This window comes from Periophthalmus magnuspinnatus, chromosome 7 (assembly GCF_009829125.3).
Source record: "Periophthalmus magnuspinnatus isolate fPerMag1 chromosome 7, fPerMag1.2.pri, whole genome shotgun sequence".
Lineage (NCBI taxonomy): Eukaryota > Metazoa > Chordata > Actinopteri > Gobiiformes > Gobiidae > Periophthalmus > Periophthalmus magnuspinnatus.
In genome coordinates, this window is record NC_047132.1 from 27,281,807 (window position 1) to 27,304,684 (window position 22,878).

At 38.3% G+C, this 22,878-nt stretch overlaps 2 protein-coding genes across 3 annotated transcripts; both read right to left on the bottom strand.

Moving 5' to 3' along the window:
* Nucleotides 1-2,039: 2,039 nt before the first annotated feature.
* srpk1a (SRSF protein kinase 1a) lies at nt 2,040-13,076 on the bottom strand. The gene is given in 17 exon segments (XM_055222883.1): nt 2,040-3,736; nt 4,404-4,496; nt 6,681-6,750; nt 7,208-7,315; nt 7,461-7,561; nt 7,859-8,227; nt 8,325-8,556; nt 8,630-8,655; nt 8,725-8,890; nt 9,185-9,291; nt 9,654-9,741; nt 9,817-9,904; nt 9,987-10,095; nt 10,245-10,299; nt 10,302-10,374; nt 12,327-12,381; nt 12,955-13,076. Coding segments are annotated over 17 exon segments (1,938 nt in total). The 5' UTR covers nt 12,968-13,076; the 3' UTR covers nt 2,040-3,551.
* A 386-nt stretch (nt 13,077-13,462) lies between these two features.
* mapk14a (mitogen-activated protein kinase 14a) lies at nt 13,463-22,547 on the bottom strand. Of its 2 annotated transcripts, none has more exons than XM_033969018.2 (12): nt 22,153-22,547; nt 20,557-20,686; nt 20,052-20,110; nt 18,489-18,600; nt 18,366-18,395; nt 17,920-17,967; nt 17,724-17,838; nt 17,561-17,632; nt 16,211-16,290; nt 14,948-15,026; nt 14,596-14,769; nt 13,463-14,373 (listed from the first exon to the last, which is right to left on the bottom strand). In XM_033969018.2, exons 1-12 carry the CDS (start codon nt 22,269-22,271, stop codon nt 14,309-14,311), a joined length of 1,083 nt encoding a protein of 360 aa, XP_033824909.1. In that variant the 5' UTR covers nt 22,272-22,547; the 3' UTR covers nt 13,463-14,308. The 2 variants fall into 2 exon arrangements, with proteins under 2 accessions (XP_033824909.1, XP_033824910.1); XM_033969019.2 differs by lacking the exon at nt 16,211-16,290 and adding an exon at nt 15,892-15,971 and having other exon boundaries at nt 22,153-22,538.
* Nucleotides 22,548-22,878: the final 331 nt, after the last annotated feature.

The following is a 22,878-nucleotide window of genomic DNA, read 5'->3' on the forward strand; positions in this document are numbered from 1 at the left end:
CTGCATCGCATCCATCCAAGTTAAATGGTTTATTAAAATAATCAAATTACCGCATTTACATTTGTGTTATAAGACTTTTAATTAAGTGCTTTAGCCCACTTATACAATGAAAATGACAAAAATCTTGCTCATGACCTGTGTAGTATGTTAATGCTATTGGAAGTATAAATATTTCATTTTAACTTTGGCAAAACATGAGCTTCCAACCAAACCAAGCCAACTGTAAACTCCAATGTTGAAAACACACTTAACATTTTTATTATAAAGTTCTGACTTGTATTATGAGTATAAGCCATTGTGTGAAGCTTTTGCTTGATTTTTACAACTCATAAACTAGAGACAGTATTCAATGACCAATACACACTGAGAGGAATCTGTATCTGCACACCCAGCTGCTCTATTACTGTACTTTTATAAATCATATCAAAACACAATATATAATGTGTATTTGTGTATAAAATATATTCAAAACAAGTGGTATGGGTCAAAATAAATATATATTTACAAACCACACACTGCAAACAGTGAACAAACACACACACACTTCAAAATGTAAACAAATACACACTGGAACATGTACATGTGACAGTGTGACTCATTCTGTGACAGAGGTTGTAGGGTCGAGTCCCGCTCGGACCAACTTCGGGGGCGGGGGCGCAGATTGGCATTAGCTAATGCTAATGATTACACATAATACACATTTGACCCATAATTAAGTGAATAGCAGAATAAACCACGCTTACCGACCAGGAACTTCATCCAGTCCATCAAATCATAAGGTCCCTCTACTCCTGAGTCCACCATGAGACCTTCACTCGGTTCCACGAACCGCTCCGGGTCCAGATGCCTCTAGTTTCACTTGTACAAACATCCACAGTGTCCTCGGTCGCGTACTTCCTATGTTTTGTCCGTTTCGTCATGTTTAAAACGCAAAACTGCTACAAAACAGTGCGTAACAGTGCGCCCGAGGGCGGGCCGTCGGAACGTTAAGGGGTTAAACACTTAGAATCATTAGCATCATTAGCATCATTAGCGAGTTTTCACTCCACATTGGCCACATCGGCTAAAACACTGGGAGCGGGACATGAGGAGCCTGTCAATGACGTTGATAAGCTGCGCAAATACGTATGTGAATCACATAATTGGCTGGAGCAGCTCGTCCCCGGTCACACTCACTGACTCACATTGAAAAATTGCGCAGAATGAATTGTTGTGTGTTTATTTTATTTTCAATTCCGGTTCGATTTTTTTGTGCGCAGCACAGATTTTCTGTGCTCGGAGACCGTGTCAGCAGTGCGCAATTGCGCAGGCGCGCAGTTTAGAGGGAACAGTGGCCACAATATACACTCATTATAAGCATCTGTACATTTAAAAATAGATAAAATTGACAACATCCGGTGAATTAACTTGGAATGGGAGAAGTAATTAAAGACTAGTAATTGGTCAGACTTTGTATTGCGATTTCCATTATTACATTTTTGATCTAAAGATTTTCTATTCGTTAAAACATATGACCATAATAAATCATATTGAGGGATGTTTAAAGGGCCCATATTATGCTATTTTCTGATCTGTGTTGTTGTTTCCTCATCAAAAACATACCCAGAGTTGTGTCGTTTCATTCACACGTTTAACACAAACCATGTATACTTGGGCTGAGTTCTTCTTTCAAACAGAAAACACTCTGTTCCACCTTGTGATGTCATCATGTGGTAATACAGGAAGTGCTCTACTGTGTTTTTACACCTTCACGAGAATATTTTTGATCATTTTAATCCTGGAATTACCAATCTCTACTGCACTAAATGTAAAAGGTGAGGGTTAATTCGAAAACTACAGCTTCAACACGTCACAAAGTGGAATAAACTAGACAAACTAATGATAAAGGTTTACTCAAACTTGTGTGAATGAAACAAAACACAACTCTGGGTATGTTTCTGATAACAATATTACAGCATGATTTAAACCTCACGAGTCAATTTTGCGTAATATAGCACCTTTAAAATGCAATTCAAATAAAACTGAAAGACACATTGTCGTTGCATGGTATGAACATTTTATTGTATGCTTGTGTTGTACAGGTTTGAGATTTCACACAAACTCTACTCTCTGCTATTGGACACAGATGTACATTAGTTTGGACCTAAAGATTTTCACATATACGTACACTGTTTATTTTTATCTGCTCTGTTCAGACTCCCGACAGGACACCAGCTCTAAGGTAAAAACATTATCGAACATACGGCCATACATACAACTCAAACATCGTCCATACTTTATTAAAACACAGCTACTCAGCTAAATCTCTTTAGCTAAGGTCTTAGAAGATCTGTTAAAAACTGTACAGAACTGTCATATACATAAAGGCAAACTCTTTGGTACACATATATACACTTTATTTTCACCTTTTTTCCTTATAGTGGGCTGTGTAACATGGCGTCTCTCTATGTTCCTGAAGTGAGTATGAGAAAACCAGCCTCCCATGACAGAGAACTCTCACAAAAAACTAATTACAGATACAGAGTCCATGCTATAACAATTTAAATTTAAAATGCACACCTTCCAAAAAGATTTAACATTGGATAGTGGATTGAGAACGTCTAAGAGTTAGAACAAGTTCTTGAAACACTTGATTTGAGGATTTGATTTTAAAAATATTCCATTCACTTGCATTTAAAATTAAACTGTTTTAGCATGGGCCTAGCTTAATCACCAGTCAACTGTGCTCTACCAATTTCCCAGACAAAATTAACTCAATTCAAAATGCATCAGAAACCGTTTTGTCATCTGAAAATCAGTATTGCTGCTTGCCATATCACAAACTAACATAAACTAACATAAACTAGTATGTCGGCTTGTATTGGTGAAAAAGGAGTTTGTGTTTAGATGGATATTCAGATACCTTTCATTCAGTAAGTACATTTTAAGTTAAAATATCAGTTTGGAAATAACCTGACCACCAACCACCTGTTCTGTCTAAATGATTTAACCTAGATCCACTTTCTGCAAAAATAAAAAGGACTGTCCTCTGTAATCTAGCACAGTCAGCCTCACTGTAAACCCAGTGTGTAACATCCTAAACCTACTTACAAATACAAAATGAATGCCTTACAGATGTAGCATTAGATAAAATAAGATTTTTTTTTAAAAAGGACACAGCACTAATGAATTGTACATGAAAGTCATATTGAGTCCTTTTATGGTATACAGAGGCTACATTAGGTCCTTGATTCGTTTTAGTTTGTAGTGCAGGAGTGTAACGAAAACAAGGATAGGAGCAGGTGTGGTTAGGCGGACTAGGGCAGTTTACCGGAGCACAGCAGTTGACCACAAACAAATATAACCCACCACTTCCTAACGTCATCACGAGGAAGAACAAGTACAAAGCAAACGTACACAGAGGCAATAGCTCGAGAACGTATCAAAATAATAACAAATAAAGAAATAAATATTAATCTGATATGCCCATAAATGGAAAAGTGATCTGTTGCAGTCTCTGGAGAGAAGTAAGGGAAAAGAGGAAGGGGAGGTGCAAACGCTGGGCGTGTCCACTAGAGGGCGAGCCAGGGGTGACGCAGGCACTCGGCTGCAGTGGCTCTCTTCTCGGGGATCAGCTCCAGCATGGGCAGCAGGAAGTCGGTGAAGCTCTCCGCCTCCTCGCGTGGCCACTCGTATTTGTCCACCAGCACCTCCAACAAACCCCACGGCTTCAGTTTTGTGATGTGCTTCAAATCACCTGCACCCCAGAAAAGCACGTGTGTGACCGAGCAGCGAGAGGGACACAAAAACAGACAGTGGGTTTATCTGAGCTAAAATATGATCTACAATCAATGTCTTGTGTGGTATTTAATACTGTGACAGAGGGTTTATCACTTAAATGGTCAGACAAAATTATTTCTACTGATCATTACTGATCCTTAATACAAGTAAAATTCACCTCAATAATCTAATGCCTCATGTATTAAGGTAATATTTGATCATTAAGAAACTAGACATTTTAAGATATAAGGATTGACGCTATTATAAACAGAAATTAAAAATGTGCCCAGTGGTTGCCAACAAAAATAAACTAGTAACACTAGGTTGTTACCTTTCTTGGTGAAAAAGTCCTTGGAATATTTCCCAGTGAGAATGAGTTTGCGTGGGACAGCCCCCAGCAGCTCAATGATCAGTGCTATGTGGTCTGTACAGTGTGAGGGAGACAGAGACAGGTCAGACACAGTCTGATCCCTGGCCGGGCCCGCTCTGGGGGAGAGGGGAGGGCTGCACATGGGACAGCAGTGCAGAGGGCATTCTTTAACGAGGCACATGTTTAAGCCAGTGCCTTTAATTACAGTTTACTGTTCCAGTTTCTCGCTGCCCTCCCGAGTCCCAGAACGGGCCATAGACCAAGGGCCGCATACCTCTCTTGTTGAAGTATTCCTGTGAGTATTTCCCACTCAGAGCATAGTGGCGAGGGATTTTACCCAACAACTCTATCATGAGCGCAAGGTGGTCTGAAAATGAGGCACATCAGAGCAGGAAGGACAGGAGAGAGGGGACAAGGGAGGAGATGAGGGACAGCACAGAGGTATAAAATGAACAATGGATTAGGCATTATGGATGATGGTAGCCTAGAGCAGCTTCAAGCACATGATGAGAATAATGACTTTTAAGATGGGCTTACACTGTGCAATTTTGCAAAATTTTAAGACATTCCAGATTATTCCCGATTTCACACTGCGATTGAGTCTCATATGGAGCTCATGACAGGAGTTTGCACACTGTAAGGAGCGATAGTCGTATACACTGACCTGCTCACACTGTACGAGGAGCAACAAGGGGAGGGCTGTGTGCAGGTTTGTGAACCCCCACTATCTTTTCCTATGCACGTGTTTAACACCCAAAGCATCATAGAAACATGTTAGCGAACCATTGGCACTGTTAACTTTTACATCGTTTGTTTAAAGTCTGAGGTCACCAAACTTTTGTGGCTCTCAGGTGTGCTGTGATGTGTTCAGAGACATGTCAGAGGTGCTTTATTGCTGCAGCTCATCTCTACGTCTCACTCCAGCCCACCGGAGGTGTGTTTACCTGCAGCTATATTTTGACATCAAACGTCTGATATCTCTGCGACCGCATAATCAGCAGTTGTGCATTCATTGTGAGCAAGTAACCGCAGCTGGTAACCCCCTGGACACTTCACAACAATGGTGCATGAAGAAGTCGAAACTCTGCCCGCTTTTAAAAATTGTCGTGTGGCTAAAATTTGTGAAAAAATTGACCAGATCGCACAGTGTAAACCCAGCTTTAGACATTTTTTAAAAAGCATGATAGAATGTAATGAGCAACAAATGGTCGAGACTACAACTGCAGCATCTGAAGCCATAATCACTAACACTTGTCCAACAGACTGTGGCTATTCCCAAAACTGGTCAAATGATCTGAATGAAATCAGTGTTGCAATCGTCCAATTCTGTTATAATGAGAAAGCAGTAGATTATTTGGAAAAAAGCTCTTTGCAAAATGTGAATGATTAGTACAAAATCCAATTAGAGACAGCCATGAAACAGTGGAAATCAGACATCAAGAAGTGAGTGCGTATTAGTGATGTGATGGGTGGCAACACATTGGACATTCAGAAAAGGTTTAGCAAAGCAAGATGGAAAATGATCATTGAAGAAACAATGCGAATTAAGAGGTAATTGACAGTTAAAGTGAGATTCAGAAGTGATGGCCCCACCTTCAGAAGAGTGATTTTAGTGGTTTAAGGGGAAATACACACAGGAATGCTGGTACTCAAACAGTGACCCCCACAGTTCTGGAACTAAATTTCCCATAAATTTTTCTCATAGACTTCCCAAAAAAACATTAATATTCAAACTATGAAAGCTTGCTTGGGGATAATCAACTACGTGGTATCTAATGACCACAAGACCCACAATTTTATTTAAAATCTGTTCCTGAAACTTTAAAATACAAGATTCTGCAAAATGTTGTAGTAACTTTGTGGTTTATAAACAGCCTTTTTGGACTTAAAAACAACTTGTTATGGATATTAGTTACCATGTGGCTGGTTAGCCTCTGCGATGCCTTTCAAATCTTTACATTTGAATTTTTTTCAAAAAGTCTATGGGAAAAATGAATAGAAAATTTACTTCTGGAACCTGAGGAGGCCGTCACTGCTGAGCTCCATACTCAACATCACATGACCAAAGCCATTACTTACAACTTAAACAATAGTATTTATAGAACACCGATTGTAATGGAGTGCCATAATTTGAATGTTAAAATATTTAATACATAACATATTTAACAAAAAGTAGTAGACAGGTGCATCTCAAAAATGTGTGTACATGTTGCAAATGTAAATTTATGTATAATTAAATAAAATGGCCGTTTTCTTTTATGAGCCTAATTTCAGTTGTAGTAGTTTTGCACCATGTTCAAATAAATGAGACACACCTCTACAGGCAAAAGTACATGTCTTACAAGTCAAAGTAATTGGCCATGCTAACTGTGAAGCTCTTCAATTTAGTTTGAGTGCAAATTTAAATCACTGACCAATGAAGGTCTATTTAAATAAAAAAAAAGCTGTACACAGTAGCACTGGCTGTTAATGAGACTTATGCCAAATGGTACTTTATTTACAACTGTATATAGTAAGAAAATGTGTGTAATAGATGTAGTCACACAAATACCTTCATCCCGGGAGTAATCTTCCCCAGATCGGGGTTCAAACAGATAATCTCCAGTGGCAAGTTCAAAGGCCTGAGAGAACACAGACAAATAAACAGCATAATCACTGGAGTTAGTCTGTCTGCATAGGAGGACCACAGTAAAACACTCTTGCTGCCACACACTCTCTGGAGCTTTATATAACCATGTTAGCATTAGCAAAAGTCAATATTAGCAAAACAAAACACACTCCCAAACACTGTTAAAAGTTGGTACACTTTCAATCTGAGAATGTGTTGAAATAAAATTGTTTTCAGTTTTGTTTTTTATGTCAAGTTTTTCTTGGCATGACTAGTTCTTTTTTTTTTGCTTCAGGCAGCGGATGTTTCCAATGTAACAACGCCCATAAGTGACATTAACTAAGACTGCTTTTTAATTTAAAATCTTCTATTGTTTGGCCGCTACTAACAAGAAATTGCAGAACAAAAGTGCCAGAGAATACTTCTTACTTCTTACTATAACTTCTATAGGCACGGATAAAATGTCTCACCATGCAGGCTGTGCTCCAAATATCGGCTGGTGTGCTATATCCAGCTCCGATAAGCACCTCTAACGACCGGTACTGCCGTGTTTGAATGTCCTCTGTAAAGTGCTTGTTCTGAAACAGAGACTAGCATTACACCTTAGAACTTTAAAAGAGGGCAATAGACTAGTAAATACATCATTCAGTCTGTCGAGACAAATGATAGTGATCATGCCCGTAGCTTTAATCAGGAAATCCCAGAGGTCATTAGACAACTCACCACCCAGCAGGCGTTTCCCAAGTCAGCAATCTTGACCCTGATCTTGTCTGCATTGAGTGGTTCAAGAGGGTTAACTAACAGGGATCCCGCTGACAGCTTGCCTAAAACAGAAACCAAGAGTGGAGACAGAAGTCAATGAGCACAAGGTAAAATAGGCATTTAAAATACACAACTAATTAGCAATAATTATTAATTATGTTAAGCAATACAGCTGATGAGAATAAAGAACTACAAACATTTAGGAGCACCTCTCAGATCAATAAATAGACGCCATATGCTGCCTGCCCTGTACAGGTCTATTAAACATCAAATGTCAATCTTATTTAACACTTAATACTTTACATACATTTCCTACTTGGATGTACTTGCCATGTATTTGCCTGTGCTGAGATACTGACCATCATTGACACTCTCCTGGGTCCTGTACAGCCGACAGCGCTCTTCATTGCCATGGCCGTTGCTGTGCTCCAGTTCTCCCCCCTCCAGCCCATCAGAAGGGTGTCTGTGAGGGCCCTCTTCTCTTTCGACACTTGGGCTTTCACAGTCCAAATCCAGCTCTTTCAGGTCGGGACAGTCCACCCCGTTATAGAGCGGAGATTCACACTGCGCCTCATCCGTAATGCCACACTTCTCTGGCAGCTGTGCGTTCCCGTTGTGCTGGTCTTCACTCCTCCAGAGGCTCTGCTCCACCTCCGAGTGGCCATTACAGTTCACTTCCCGCTGCCCGGCTGGTCCTGTGCTCAGTTGGTCTGCGGCAACACTACACTCTAAACAGAGTACATGAAAAATATATGAATTCTAACAACTTTTAGAATTAGCTAAAATATATATATATATTTTTTTTTACTATTTTTCCAGACATACCACCCTCTTCTTCTTCTGCTGCTCCTATTTCCTGGAAGGAAAGCTGTCTTAAAGGGGCACACACTCTGCCTTTGGGAGACTGTGGGTCCTCATATTCCTCGTCCTCCTCCTCCTGTGGTCCCGTGGCCTTCTCCATCTCCTCCAGGTCCATAATACACTTCTCAAGCAGCTCAGCTTTCTTCTTCTGTTTCTTTTTCAACTTTTTCTTCTTGTTTTTTGACATTTTTACGGCCTTTAATAATTAAAAGAAAATTAGCATCAAGGCTTTCAAATATACAAATGACAAATAAAATGTGTAAACCCACCTGTTTTGGTGCAGGTGCTGTGCTTACTGCAAAACAAAATCAAGTAAGTAAATAGTAATAAGTTAAATAGAGTATTAAAATGTGAGTGTTCATACTTGCTGAGCCTGAGGGAGGAGGGGCGCCAGACCTCTGCCACTCAGTGGCTTCTGCAGCCAGTTTCCGCACATAAGGCTCATCCACGTTCATGAGGATGTTCTCTGGCTTTATGTCCGTGTGAATGATCTGGCACTTTGAGTGCAGGTAGTCTAAGCCTTGCAGAACCTGAAGAAAGTGCAAAGAAGTAATGCATTACTTTAAATGTGGTTACTAAGTAAGATTTTGTAACTGAAAATTACTAATGCATTTACACATTTACAACAGCTACACTTTTTTCACAGTAGCAGTGAATAAATTTTGCTTCATATTTCATCTCCATCAACAGCCTGTCCCTGTGCTGAGTTATGAAGCTCGTTCCCACATGTCGCCCCCCGGAGGACACCTGGCTCTTGTTAACTATTGCTGCCTCATGCTTCTCAACTCAACAACACAAAAGGTGTGAAACTGGTGTCATCTTACCTGTCGGATGATACTCTTCACACAGGGCAGGGGCAGCCCTTGATAATTTGACTTTATTATCCATTTTAATAAATGATGTCCCAAAACCTCAAAGACCATGCAAACATCTGGGGATCACAACTGTTAAGGCAAAACAAATGAATAGCAACCGGTACGTTAATGGGCTTTTAGATACGAATTTAATAAAGAGGCAGATGAAAAGAGTGTTAGAGAGAGTCTTGTTACAGCTACATCTCTCCCTGAGGTATTTGTGGATCTTAGACAGCTAAAGCCTGAAACTCACAAAAACAGTCTGACACACATCACCTGTTGTTTGTGCATATGCTTTTCTGCAGCAAATCCCACACCCCAGGAAAAACATCATGCATTATATTCATGGTACACCATAATAATAATAATAATACTTATTTACAAATATACATAGACTAATAAAAGTAAATGAATTAATATTACTTAATAAAAAGGATACGAGTCCCATTAACACCAGAGATTTTGAAATCATCAAGCAACTGCACAACTTTGTCCCGGTTCGGATCATCAGGGTCTGAGTTTCTCACCTGAGTAGACAAAGACGATGTCTCTACAATTGGAATGAATTATTGATGAATCCAGTGGGACTAACAGCCACTTACAGATCTGAGTAGTTTGATCTCATCAACTGCTGTTTCCGTATATTGCTCAGCACTTTTTACTACCTTCATTGCCACAAACCTCTTCACCCTGCAAACACAAAGCAATCAGTACTGCACTGTCATATGTAAATCAAAATGTACAAGTGTGTGTACTGAAATCATGCTCTTACTGGATATCCCAGGCCAGCCAAACAGTGGAGAAGTGCCCCCAGCCCAGTTTACGAATGACATGATATTTTCCATTGTAAAGGTCTCCTACTTTCACGTGGTGGTAGCCACCTATAGGAGGAAGGTAATAGATTCAGTAGAAGGAACAGCTTGTAAAAGATGACATTAATATCGCAGTTAACTATTCTATGTGATCTGACCAGCTTCACACTATTCAGATTAATTAAGTCTGATGTGAAGACATTAAGAACAATACTGACCTTTGCAGTAGTCGTTGGGGTCTTCTTGCTCCTCATCATCGGACCCTAGGATCCTCCTTCAGGCTCCTCGGGCTCCGGGGGTGACGCCTCATGCTGCGGCGGCTGGCGGGCTCTGGGATTGGCTGGCTGTCTGTTCAACAGAGACAATTTATTTTCAAAGCAGTTCAAAAGTGACCTTTGAAGTCCACCTATAAAAACACTCCACTAGGAAACATTATCTGCTTCATTCCAGACATGGAAGCTCACCTTTTTACACAAACTCCACCCAAACAGTGTTTTCTATATAAAGATAACTACTGAGGAAACTGTGCTTTGTTATCGTGTATGAGCTTTTGTTTTGAGGATCAATGTTGCTGTTGTTTAACCAGTTGGACTTGTTTAAATGTATCAATCTTGCTTTTTTCCCCCACAGGCTTCTTATCTTATATTACCAAAGATTTAATTTATAATTGAATGCACATTTATAATAGTTACATAACAGAGAATGTTATTTAATCGCCAGACTGAGGACAAAGGAAATGTTAAAAGGTGAGACTGGAATTTTATGTCCAAAACAGACAAAATCACAAAGATGAGAGATACAGTACTACCTTACATCATCTTAAAGAACCACTTGTTTAAAAAATGTTCATTTTTGCCTCTTTCACTTTCAAACTATGACTGAGCCTGTGATTGTACAGTTTACACAATTTTCATCTAAATGCTAAACATTCACAATCAAAAGGGGATTTATCACAAAAACATCTTAGCATTTATGAAAGCTTCAACACAAGAACAAAGTCATGACTTATAGCTCAGTCATAAACTGCATTAGCGCATACATTGGTCATGCCTGGGCACATTTGTTGATGATTAAAATGGAAATCTTTTTGCACAGGGGAAAAAAAAGCAGATGTCACTACAATGGACACTAAACAGCATTCAGTAGGAGCTGTGTTTTCTTAACAGACAGGTGTCACACAGGGGCTAATCTGGACAGTGAAAAAACTGGTGTAAATGTCAAGAGGAAATTATTAAATATTTCTCAGTATTCACAAATCTTATGATTGTAAATGGTCCAAATTATACAAACTTAATACTGTCATCAAAATATGCAATGTTTCCCAGAAATTAATGCAGCCAAAATGAAAAGAGAAGATTAAAACTCAGAATAGCAGAGATAGTAAGAGGCCATTTGCCATTTATTTATTTGTAATCTAATTAGATGCAGTGTGTCTGGCGATTCTAATTATTCATATATACACTTAAAATAAATGCATTAAAGAGACACTTGTGAAGCCAATACAATACTAAATAATCTAATATAATATAGATGGTCCACATCATAATTGTAAGTCTTAGAAGAAAATGTTTTCAAGCAACAGCGATGTTAAAATTATAGAGAACATCAGCACCTGCAGTGGTCCCCAGATGGATTAATTTTATAATGACACTAGATACAAAACAAATGTAAATACTAATAACTGAACCAGGGGTCAAGAATCTCAACTGCAATAAAGCGTTTTTCCACTCAAACACCATGCTTCACTGGGCTGATGTGGGCTTCTCCATTCTCCGCCTTTAAATATAGCGCAGCCAGTTATGTAACGCTCTGGAGGATGCCACTGATGGCATGATTAGTGGATTGTTTAGGTATAGACCCAAACAATCAGTGTTGAGACAGATCCTGTCCAGGTTGATAATGTCATCTTAAAGCATCCATAGAAAAATAGCATTATGACACCCTTAGGTTTCTTTAGTCTAAGCACACAGCACATGTTTTACATTCTTCATTTACAACTCACATACAAGAAAAATGGCCAAGCAAGAGTGTTAAATATAGTCCTTGCTTAAGCCCTCATCTGAACCCCATTTAAAAATAAAGACATTACTGAGCCAGTAAAAATATAGTTAACATAATAGAATAATAACCAAGCCTCTAGAAGAAATTATGTGATGGATATTATTCCGATGGATATTTCCAAAAACAGTGTTAATGTACAGATACCATATACATAGATTTGTACAGAAGAAAATAAAAAATCAGACATGCATACATCATGAGGAGTTCAATAGTGCATAAGCATGTGATGAATAACTCACTTTTTAGTCGTCTTTTTTGCCTTTGCCCTCTTCTTCCTTGCCTGGAGTGCCAGAACTAAACACAGAAAACATATGTAGTTTATTGGTTGCAATACAGATGACCCTTTAGATTCACAAGAGTTAAAACATAAAATAGGTTTAGGTTATGTTGTCTTGATATATAAAATACGATCATTTAAAAAGCTCTTAATTTAAATGTGCAATGTTTATCATCCAAGCAGATCTGTCACCCACTTCCCAACCAGGCTTAGTCTCTGCAACACCCCCGTGCTGCCACCTGAAGCCCGCAGCCTCGCACTGATAAACGGATCCAATGGCGTCTGAGCCTCCGTGGATATTAAAACCTTGGCCCGGATAGTAACGACGTCGCTGTCTAGGAAGGGCGAAAATGGAAAGGACTAGAAAGCTAACTGCGGCTAGCTAATCCTGACATGTCCCATTGAAGCTAAGGCTAACGTCTGGAGCTAACGTAGATCCAGATCAACAGTCCGTGACAGTCTCTCAATTAAATATCTACAGACACGCAGCCCCGACAGACTTTTCATATTGTGATCCATTTTAGGACCAGATGAAGTGTTAAACCTATCGCACGATTTCTATTTTGGTATATTGTAAAGCAGAGGGTTACCTTTTCTCTCCATGTTGGCTGGAGTCGTAGCCTAGCCGTTAGCTACAGCAGCACCAGTGATCGAATGTTTGACGCATGCGCAGAGGACGGTTTTGCTCAAACAGCGCTGCCCAATGATGTTGTGAATCTGCACATGACAATCCACCTGCAGACAATAGGATCAAAACATTAAAAAAACAACATACAAAATGGCACATCTTATGGTTCTAATTCATATGTACTTGAATGAGCTTTAAAAGTACTTTCTGCATCTTATCAGTAAGAAAAAAACATGGATGAAATTAGATTATGTAAACCTTAAATTAGGTATGTAAAATGTGTATACTGTATTACAAATGCAATGGAATGGTTCATGTTTCTAATTTTAGACAGTTCAAGCTCCAAAAGGCTGATCTTTAACTATTATAAATTATAAGATTCCGGATGAAATTTACTGGGTGAAAATGCAACTGCAGCAAAATAGTTTGTTCAAATAAAAAAAAAAAAGACAAGAAACACACAAGAAAAATACTCTTAAAAATACATCTTTATTTGTTACAGAGAAGAGCAAAAGATAGTAATCATTCTCCCAGACTAAAATTACCCATTCAACAGTAGTTTATAAATACCACTTCAACACAGTATAAATACATCTGATATCCTTCTTTTAAACATCTCAACTTAAACATTAAATCTGGTCAATGAAACACTTAAAATGACACACAGTCTCAGCCTACATATCCTATAAATTATCTCAAATTAAAAGTGATTATAATATAACCACAATATCTGAAAATGTAAGAGCCAGCTATAATGCATCAAATAGGCCATATTCTGCACTTTTTACAGCAAGCTGGCAATAATGATGCTGATAAGTGGGACAGTGGCTGCCCAAATATATATCTGAATAACTTTACAAAAATATGTTAATTCTTTCCTGAAACAAATGTGATATAGTCGTTCAGGCCACAGCACTGTGTATGCTGTTTTGGCAAATTGAAAGGGACTAGCATACTGACAACACAAAAGCTTATAACTTAAGATAAACTATTTCACAAAATACTTAAAGAAGCACAGCTATAGGTCCAGACATTTTTCAGCATCTTATTTACGATGGTCACAGTGATTATTTGAATTTAAAAATGATAAAATTATGTCATCTAATGGCCAGAAATATAAAACTACATCAGTACCAGTTCCAAAAATTGACATAGTGGTCTATAAATAAAGTGTTATGGAGATTCCTCACACTGGTACTGTTCCCTTTACAAGAGTTTCATCTAAAAGACGAACACTTATTAATATGGCAGAATTGTTTGAGTTTCATTAAAAACTCAGGATTGTAGCACATTTTTGAATGCCATGGTCGCTGCAGTTATTCCATGTCATCTTCACTAAAGAGTGGTGGCTCAAAACTTATGACCTCCTCATAGGTTAATCCTGCAGAAGAGAAAGACGAGGTTACAAAATCTTTCTATAGCAGCAGTAGAATACTAAAAGTCATCCAAAAATATTCAAAATAAATACAAGGTTCAAATATATCCAAATAAAAAACAATGCTAAAATGTTTAACTAGAATAAACAGTACAATACAAAAAGCTGTTAAAAAAAACCAAATACACTACCCACTAATATACTACTAATATCTACAAAGTAACTCACGTTTCCACTCCTCGATATCCAGCTCTCGGCTCTCAAAGCTCTGATCATAAGGGTCGGCCACTGGTTCATCATCTGGGTCGTGGTACTGGCTGAAGTATGGATGAGCCAAAGCTTCAGCTGCTGTTATCCGCTGGTCTGTATCCAAGACCAGCATTTTCTCCAGAAGGTCCACAGCTAACAAGATTAAAAAAAAAAAAACTGGGTGATGTATTTAGGTATAAGGAAGACTTCTGCCCGAGAGGGATAAAAAATATTGCACTTAAAGAAGCAGACAAAATGGCACTGACATTAATATGTCAAAGGTATTGTAATAGAAATACTTCAATCAATGTCAATCCAACACATTCATTACCTAAAGGGTTGGCACCAATGAAAACATCAGCAAAGTTCCTCTTGGGCATGATAGGCAAAGACATGACATAATTTCTGGCCTGAAAAACAAAATTAAATATCATAACAAGCTGCAGCAAAACGATTTTACCATTAACAGTATTTTACCAGTAACACCATTGATTTGGTGTTACTTTCACAAACTTGACCTTAATGCACAATATAATATAGAACAATAGAAATATAATAATGTATATGTAATCTATGTTTATGTATTGATGAGTCTACTGCAGCAAGAACAGAGCTTTTATGACTGTAATACAAAACACATACAGGGCTCTGAGGTTTGCTCCACAATCATCACACAGTATGCAGCAATGGCTTTAGGCAAAGCTACGACAGTTCTGATGGGTTGCCAGGCAACAGAACTCAGAACAGTAACATATTTCTAAGATTTTTCAAGAGACACCAGACAGAAAACAAAGGCAAATCATGAAGTAGTCATTTAATTGTTTTAAATTTAAAATTGTGCACTAGATGCTCACAACTTTTAGGAATATCCAATAAGTTGCAGAAAATTCAAATGTAATGTTTTATAATTAAACAGATGACGATTCACATTTATGATGTGCAAACTATGCCTGTGCCATTGTTGCAGCATATTCATGTTTTATGATTGTCCAAAAATAAATACAAACTCAGTTTGTTATCACGACAGAGGAACAACATATAGTAACAAATGCACTTACATGCCAAGCATTGTGACTTGTTAGACTAGATGTGTAACTTAAAGAATTATTGTTTGATACTAGAATATTTACTGGTAAACACCTTTTGAATACAATTCTACAATATGCTTTTAACACTGCGTGAAATTAATAAATATAAATGGAATGTCTCCTATTTAGCCCGGAAGGGGAGAAGGGGAGAAGTGGCCTCACAGAAGACCCACCCCAGCCGTCTCACCTCATGACTGGGCATCCTGTTTATTAGAGATGTCGGGGGTGTTCCTGTCAAACGCATGATCTGCTGTAGCTGGTTTATATCTATGAAGCTTGTGTCAAGGTGCGACAGAGCAAAGAGGATGCTTTATAATGTGGAAGTAAGCTAGTACACATAACATTGTACAACATGTACGATGTGGAGGAACATGAACAAGCAGGTGCCATAAACATAACATCTACATCCACAAAACCAAGCACCAAGCAACAGCATGTTGTCAACAAGGAAGCACACTGGACACCTCAAACGCACCAAAACAGAAGTACAAACTTTATGAACTCACAGACTCTGAAGAGATTTTCTTCAAGAGAGACGGCTCTGGAGTCCCCACCAGGAGCATGATTAACTTCAACTGGTCAATGTCTACCATCACAGGGTAAAGGAAGACCTGACAAGTGTGGCATCACTAGTTTAATTTTGTAATACAAATTAAGTGGGAAAGGGTCAGGGCTGATAAAGCAGAATACTCACAAGTAGAGCTCAGAGCTGATAACACAGCAGGCGAGAAGAAAAGCTTTTGAAGAGACATAATTCAACAGATACAGTACATGCAGATTGGTTTTGATTGAACTGCACAAAAGACAGCCTGCACACACCATGGAAAGTGCAAAAATACTGTGCAAAAGAGGTGATGGCGAAAAGCACCCGAAAAAGGAAAGGCTAAGCCAAAGAGCAATAGAGATGAATTGTATTCTAACCTCCTAGGACCTGGCATCCACATATGTGGGCAACACATTTTGGGTTGCATAGGCCACAATACAAATTTTTAGAAGAACAGCATACAATAAAAGCAACAATGAGTTTAGAATGTATATATGTATATATATTTTTGTAAAGGCATATGTCTCCCTGCATCTGTCAGCAGCTCTTCACATGAGACACATTGTTCCAAGAGGCACAAATGTTGTTTTTTCTTTTTTCTTTTTACATTCAGGACAAATGTTGCTGTGTTCAGGCACTTAATCGTTTTTGCAAATCATTATTCAAATGTTTTATCAAAATGATTAAAATGTCCACATGAGAACATTTCGTTTTACACTTTTCTCAGCAACTACATAATGTAAAAAGATAATCCTTTGTTTTAACACTCATCAGGTCCCAATCAGCCTAAATAACAAAGAGAAGTTAATAAAGCATGTCATGCAAAAGCTCGGGTCTTAGGAGGTTAATTAGAGTCATCAGGTAATGCTGTATCCACCAGCAATTAAAATAGATATTCCCACTTCTATTCTACAAATGTAAAAAAAGAAAACTCAAACTGTAGACTGAACAGCAATAAAACAATGCCTATTTTGTCATCGATCATGCAATAATGATGCATATTTGGCAGATGTTACTAAGGTATTATTAACCTCTGGACATATTTATCAATCTCTCTTGAGTTTTTTTTGGGACAGAAACAGGGAGTTTAACACAGCAAAATTACTGCTGTCAGATGCAGACGAATTAAGGATTTTTGTAATAGTTATATATTTTTATTAATCATGATCTCAAAATGATCTTAGATCAAACCAGGGATCATAGAAGAGAAATAATAAATGAGAAATGTATATTGTATTTGAGCAAATAGTTTAGTAATTATTCATGAAATGTCAGTTCAAAATCAGTACTTCTCGCTCAATGCAAAGGATACGGTCAGTGCCAGGAAACAGCGTCCTTCCAGTGAGAAGCTCTGCCATTATACACCCCACAGACCAGATGTCCACTAGAACACACAAACAAACATTAAAACTAAAATTTAAAAGATTAAAACAAAGCCGAGATGTGCCGCGAACATGAAGCCATTCATCTAGTACCTGTCATGTTGTAATGCATCCAGTTGAGCATGATCTCTGGGGCTCTGTACCAGCGGGTGGCTACGTATCCGGTCATTTCATCATCAGTCTGACGAGCCAAACCAAAGTCCAAAATCTGTAATGGAAATAAAGTGGGCATACGAGTGTTTTAAAATGTGTTGCCACAAAAATAACCACTGATACACATTACACTCACTTTGAGTTCACAGTCTTCATTCACAGCCAGGTTGCTTGGTTTCAGATCCTAAAAAATAAATATGTAGAATATTTGCATAACTTGCTTTAGATTAAAATACAGTTGTGATTTACTGCGTTAAATTTTGATACAACAAAAACATCAAGACCATATGGGAAATTGTCATTTCAATCAATGTCATTTTGCATTTCTTGAGATACACTGAGTTTAGGCAATATTGTTTTAACATTTCAGTAGCATAACATTCTGGTTTCACATGGACTGATGGTACACTATGTGAAACTACTTTCACAACAAACTTTCCAACTGTAGTTTCCAAGTTTGGTTCCTGTTAACATAAGCTTGCTTCTACCAAGTCAATATTCTATAAACAACATCACTTTCACAGTCAGAAATTAATTAAGTAATGTAGGGGAAGCTGTACAATGACAAAACAGGTCACTTACTCTGTGAATAATGTCAGCTGAATGGATATACTGAAAAGACAGAAACAGATCAGGTAACATCATCTGTTCAGACCAGAAAGCATTTATCCAAACTGGCTCCTAGTTTTGTTCATTTTAACTCACCTTTAATCCTCTGAGAATCTGATATATGAGGAATTGTACATGGTCATCTGTCAGCTTCTGGCATTTCACTATGTTGTTCAAATCAGCCCCCATTAGATGAGTGACAAGATATCTGCCAAACAAAAAATACAAATTATTATAAAAGCCAAGTCCATACACTAACCTTTTCACAATCCAAGTAGCTATTTTCTATTTGCAATATTGTGTGGCCCTGTGCAGCTGACGGTTTCCACTTTTCTTGCATTTTCCGCCATCTGAAATCAATTTCCCACATGGGCTGTGTGAGCTTAAAAACTGGTTTAGCTGCAACTGTCTTTTCACTTTCGTCTTGAGACTCTTAAAAGGACTGAACCTTCACAAATGCCTTGTCATTTAATTGTATGTCCAGATAAATGAGCTTTATCTGGAAACTTCGATGGATAATACTTCTTAAAACACACATAAATTTAGTTTCTGCAAGGTGGCAAGAACAGGAAGCTCCAGTGGCACTTTCACAGCCAAAACACACAACGCCATTAGCTGTCTCGTCACAATGAGGCGGGCTCAACTAATTCCTGCTTCATGAATACTCTCCTATTCTCACTGAGCCCAGAGAGTGAGAGAGTGAGAGGGGGAGTTAAAATAGCAGCTGGTTGTGCTTGAACTTGTTCTCTGCTGTGCACAGCAAAGCAAAGTATCTCCAAAGTTCACTGCCTTGGAAAAAAGGATATAAATAGTGACTTGAGCTTTCCCGTCTCTGATAGGAACAGGAGCCAGGTTTTGACCCTAAAGAAGCTCAGTAATGTTATTGTGAGCCAGGCTGTAGTTGTAGAGATAAACAACCATGGGAAAGACTGTGACATTGGAAACTGAACATGGACACTTATGACATTACCACATCCATAAACATAATGTGCACATAATGCAACGAAAAACATGTCTCACAATGAAAGAAAGCAAAGTGTCTTCCTCCTAAAACAAGTATCAACAACTGTTGAATGCAAAACAGTGAAGAGTCCCTCCCAAACAGGCACGCAGTGTTAGTGTGATATGAAAGATTTGCACTGGATGAAAACAGAAGGCAAATTAGTTCAGAAATGTATATTTTAATTTATGATGTTTGATATTATATTTGAACTATAAATAATAATAATTAATAATAATAATTCCATGGCTCAGGTCTAATCTCTCATAGTACTTGGTTACTTATATTGCCCCATGGAGTAAAATGAAAGCTTAATGTAAATCAGGCACACTTTCTAAATAACAACTTTGATTCACACAATATCTCATCACCACTTCCCATTTCTAACAATGACCAATATAAAACAACAAAAACAATGATGACAACAACAACAACTGAGCTTAGAGACGAAGTACGAATTGGAGAGTAGGAGGAAGGAAGCACAAGCGTGTCACGGTTGCAGCTAGAGCTGAAACACTCAAGAGTCTAACATGTAAGAAATGTTCCAGTGTGTGGTGGCCCCTGGGTGTTTTCCAGCTCCACCAGACACATGCTACAAACTGACACCAGCACATCATGTACAGTACAGACACTTAGAAGAACAGAAGAAAACTACTTACACATCCTTAAACTCCTTTAGGCTTGTCGCTGGGGAGAAAACATCCAATAGGCCGATTACCTACAAGAAGACAAAAACATTAACAACAACTAAATTGTTAGACATACATGCTTTGTGATGAGGAAATTCAGAGTCAAAAAAATAGCAACAAAGAAGAACAAGGCAACAAGCAAGGCCTGCATGATTAATTGCAAGTAAATAAAAAAAAAACTATTTGAACTGATGCAGTACATGCACTCTGCGAAATACAAAATAACTGCATATTATGTTGTTTGCAGAACACATTAATCTTACTTAAAAACTGCATTCTGGCTCTGGTTCACAAATGTATGTGATTCTTGTATTAGGTTAACAGCTATATTTTATTCCACTCACAATACAAGTGCTCTTGAATTAATGCATATAAAATGTGCGCTCATGATTATAAAACAATTTGTAAATCTTTTTGCAATGCTTATCAAAAAAAAAAAAAAATCTAAAATTCTTCTGCCCTAAAGGGAACTCACATTTTCATGTTTCATGTGCTTGAGCAACCGCAGCTCTCGGTATGTCCTCTTTGCATGGATGATGGACTGAAAGGGTCGGGAGAGCTTCTTCACAGCAACTTTCAAACCAGTTTTCACATCAAATGCAGAACTGTGGGAGAAGAGAAGAGAAGTTAAAAAAATTGAAACCAGTCACCCTTGTTAAAAAAAAAAAAAAAAAAAAGTGTGATAATTCAAGAGTAACAAGCACATTAGGACAGTAAGAAGTAAAATCTAAGTGTGAGGAAAAGTGTGTCAGGAGCGTGGAAGGAGAGGATTTGGCAGTTGACACAAAATTGAGGAATGGGGGCTGCTGAAGGCAAAGGAAAGGGCAACATCAGCAAAAAATCTCCTCTCTCAGCAATCACAGCAGCCAGCCTCTGTCCTGCTGCACTCAAGACGGAGCCTCCTCCATCCCATCTCATCACAATTAAAGAGAAAAGACATCACCTGTAGCTTTCTCAGTTACAATGTGATTGCTAGAACTTTGCAATTAATCATACTAATATAAATAAAAATAATAATAATAATATGGAAAGAGATTTAGTCATTCCAAGTGGCATCTGTTCCAGCTTGTATATACACACAAGCTAATAACCTGATTTTTAAAAATATTTTTAAAATTTTATCTGATGTTGACTGGGCAAATGGCTTCATTAAAAGCCACTGTGGTTTACTCATAAATCTAATTAGAGCAGTGTAGATTAATTATAAAATGCAGAAGGGTAAACAGTTATAAAAGGGCCGTTTAGGAAAAACAATCCTGTCTGATCAGAGAGCGGACAGTAATCTGACCAGAGACAGATTATAGAGTTGCCCGGCAACAGCACAGCTGTCCTTTTCCATCTGCAAAACAAACATCTGCCCATTGGACCAGCTAGACGCAACACCAGTGTCCTAGATAGCACAGGTACACAAACTACAGTTTAATCAATAGACAAAAAGACTCATCCTCATCTTAACCTGATGGCACCTGCTGACAAAGGGTCCTTTTATCAAACACTGGTGAAGCAGATTAGTTGTCCAAAACAAATGTAAATGATATGCACCACCACAGCCATAACAAAGCAGTACGATCCAACTAACTGCTGCAAAACACGAGTCCTCTGGGTTTGTTTATTTGGGTAATGGCAGAACAGCATACTTTCTGAAATGAACAAGGAAGCAAATCTCACTGAAATGTACTTCTGAGTCAGTCTGCGAGTGGTGAGGGAGGCGGAAAAAGCCACTGAACTCCCATGTGAGTAATATCATTAGCTGTAAATACAAGTTTTATAAATTTGATTTGTTGAAACTTGAAACCATATAACGTCTCTCAACACGTTACAACATTGCTATGGATTTATTTATTTGCATAAGCATTGAAAGAAGACATATTTTACGTTTAAAGCTATAAAAAGGAGGAAAAATAAGTCAACAAAAAATACGGAGAAAGATCTGAGTCAAGTGCCCGGGCAGAGCACCACCCTGGGTAACTTCTTGAGCTAATCTAACTTTAGCTAATGGTGCACGGGCCTGGTCTGAATGAATGGGGTTACGTTAGGTGACCAGGCGCCACAAAGTGAGAAAAACACATACCAAACGGTACCGTATGCACCCGATCCCACAGGTAACAGGTTCTGGTATCGCTCGGGCACTTCCCAAATGGTTTTGTTGACGTCCTGTCGATAAAACTTGGGCCTTTCGTTCTGCGACATTTCTGCAAAACTGCCCACAGAGCCGTGAGGGAACTTCGAGGTGGAAACTTCGAGCGCTGCAGCCCGAGGTAAAGTTTGCAAAGTCCAAAAACAAAAACAGTGGTAAACTATTCTCTCCTCGTTAGTAAAACTAACACGCAACAAAGTAAAATACAATCGTATGCGAGTCTTTTAGAAAATCTCCTTCATGTATGCAGGTTTTTAAAAGCGTTTCGCTTCTTGACTTGCCCCACTCACCAGGGCCAGGCAGCTCCCGAGATTTCACTAACTGCTTGCAACATGCCGCAAAATCTCGCGAGAAAACACAATTCCTTTCGTCACTAATGTGACTGAAGGTCTGAAGGCCTATGTATTTCTCAGCAAATCCTTAAATTAATATATATCCAATTTACAACACGTATATATATGTATGTATGTATGTGTATGTGTGTATGTATGTATGTATGTATGTATGTATGTACCATTTTCCTTCTGTTCTTTAACTGTGCGGTGCAATACTGGAATTTCCCCACTGTGGGACTAATAAAGGCATATCTTATCTTATGTATATATGTGTGTGTGTGTGTGTGTATATATATATATATATATATATATATATATATATATA

Bases quoted from the DNA above. Each gene is read 5' to 3' on its own strand.
- mapk14a (XM_033969018.2), bottom strand. From the start codon at position 22,271: ATGTCGCAGAACGAAAGGCCCAAGTTTTATCGACAGGACGTCAACAAA. The intron at 18,601-20,051 runs GTAAGTAGTTTT...TTTGTTTGGCAG, and splicing joins CTAAAGGAGTTTAAGGATGT to ATATCTTGTCACTCATCTAA. The intron at 14,374-14,595 runs GTGAGTTACTTT...TCTCTTCTGCAG, and splicing joins GGATATCGAGGAGTGGAAAC to GATTAACCTATGAGGAGGTC.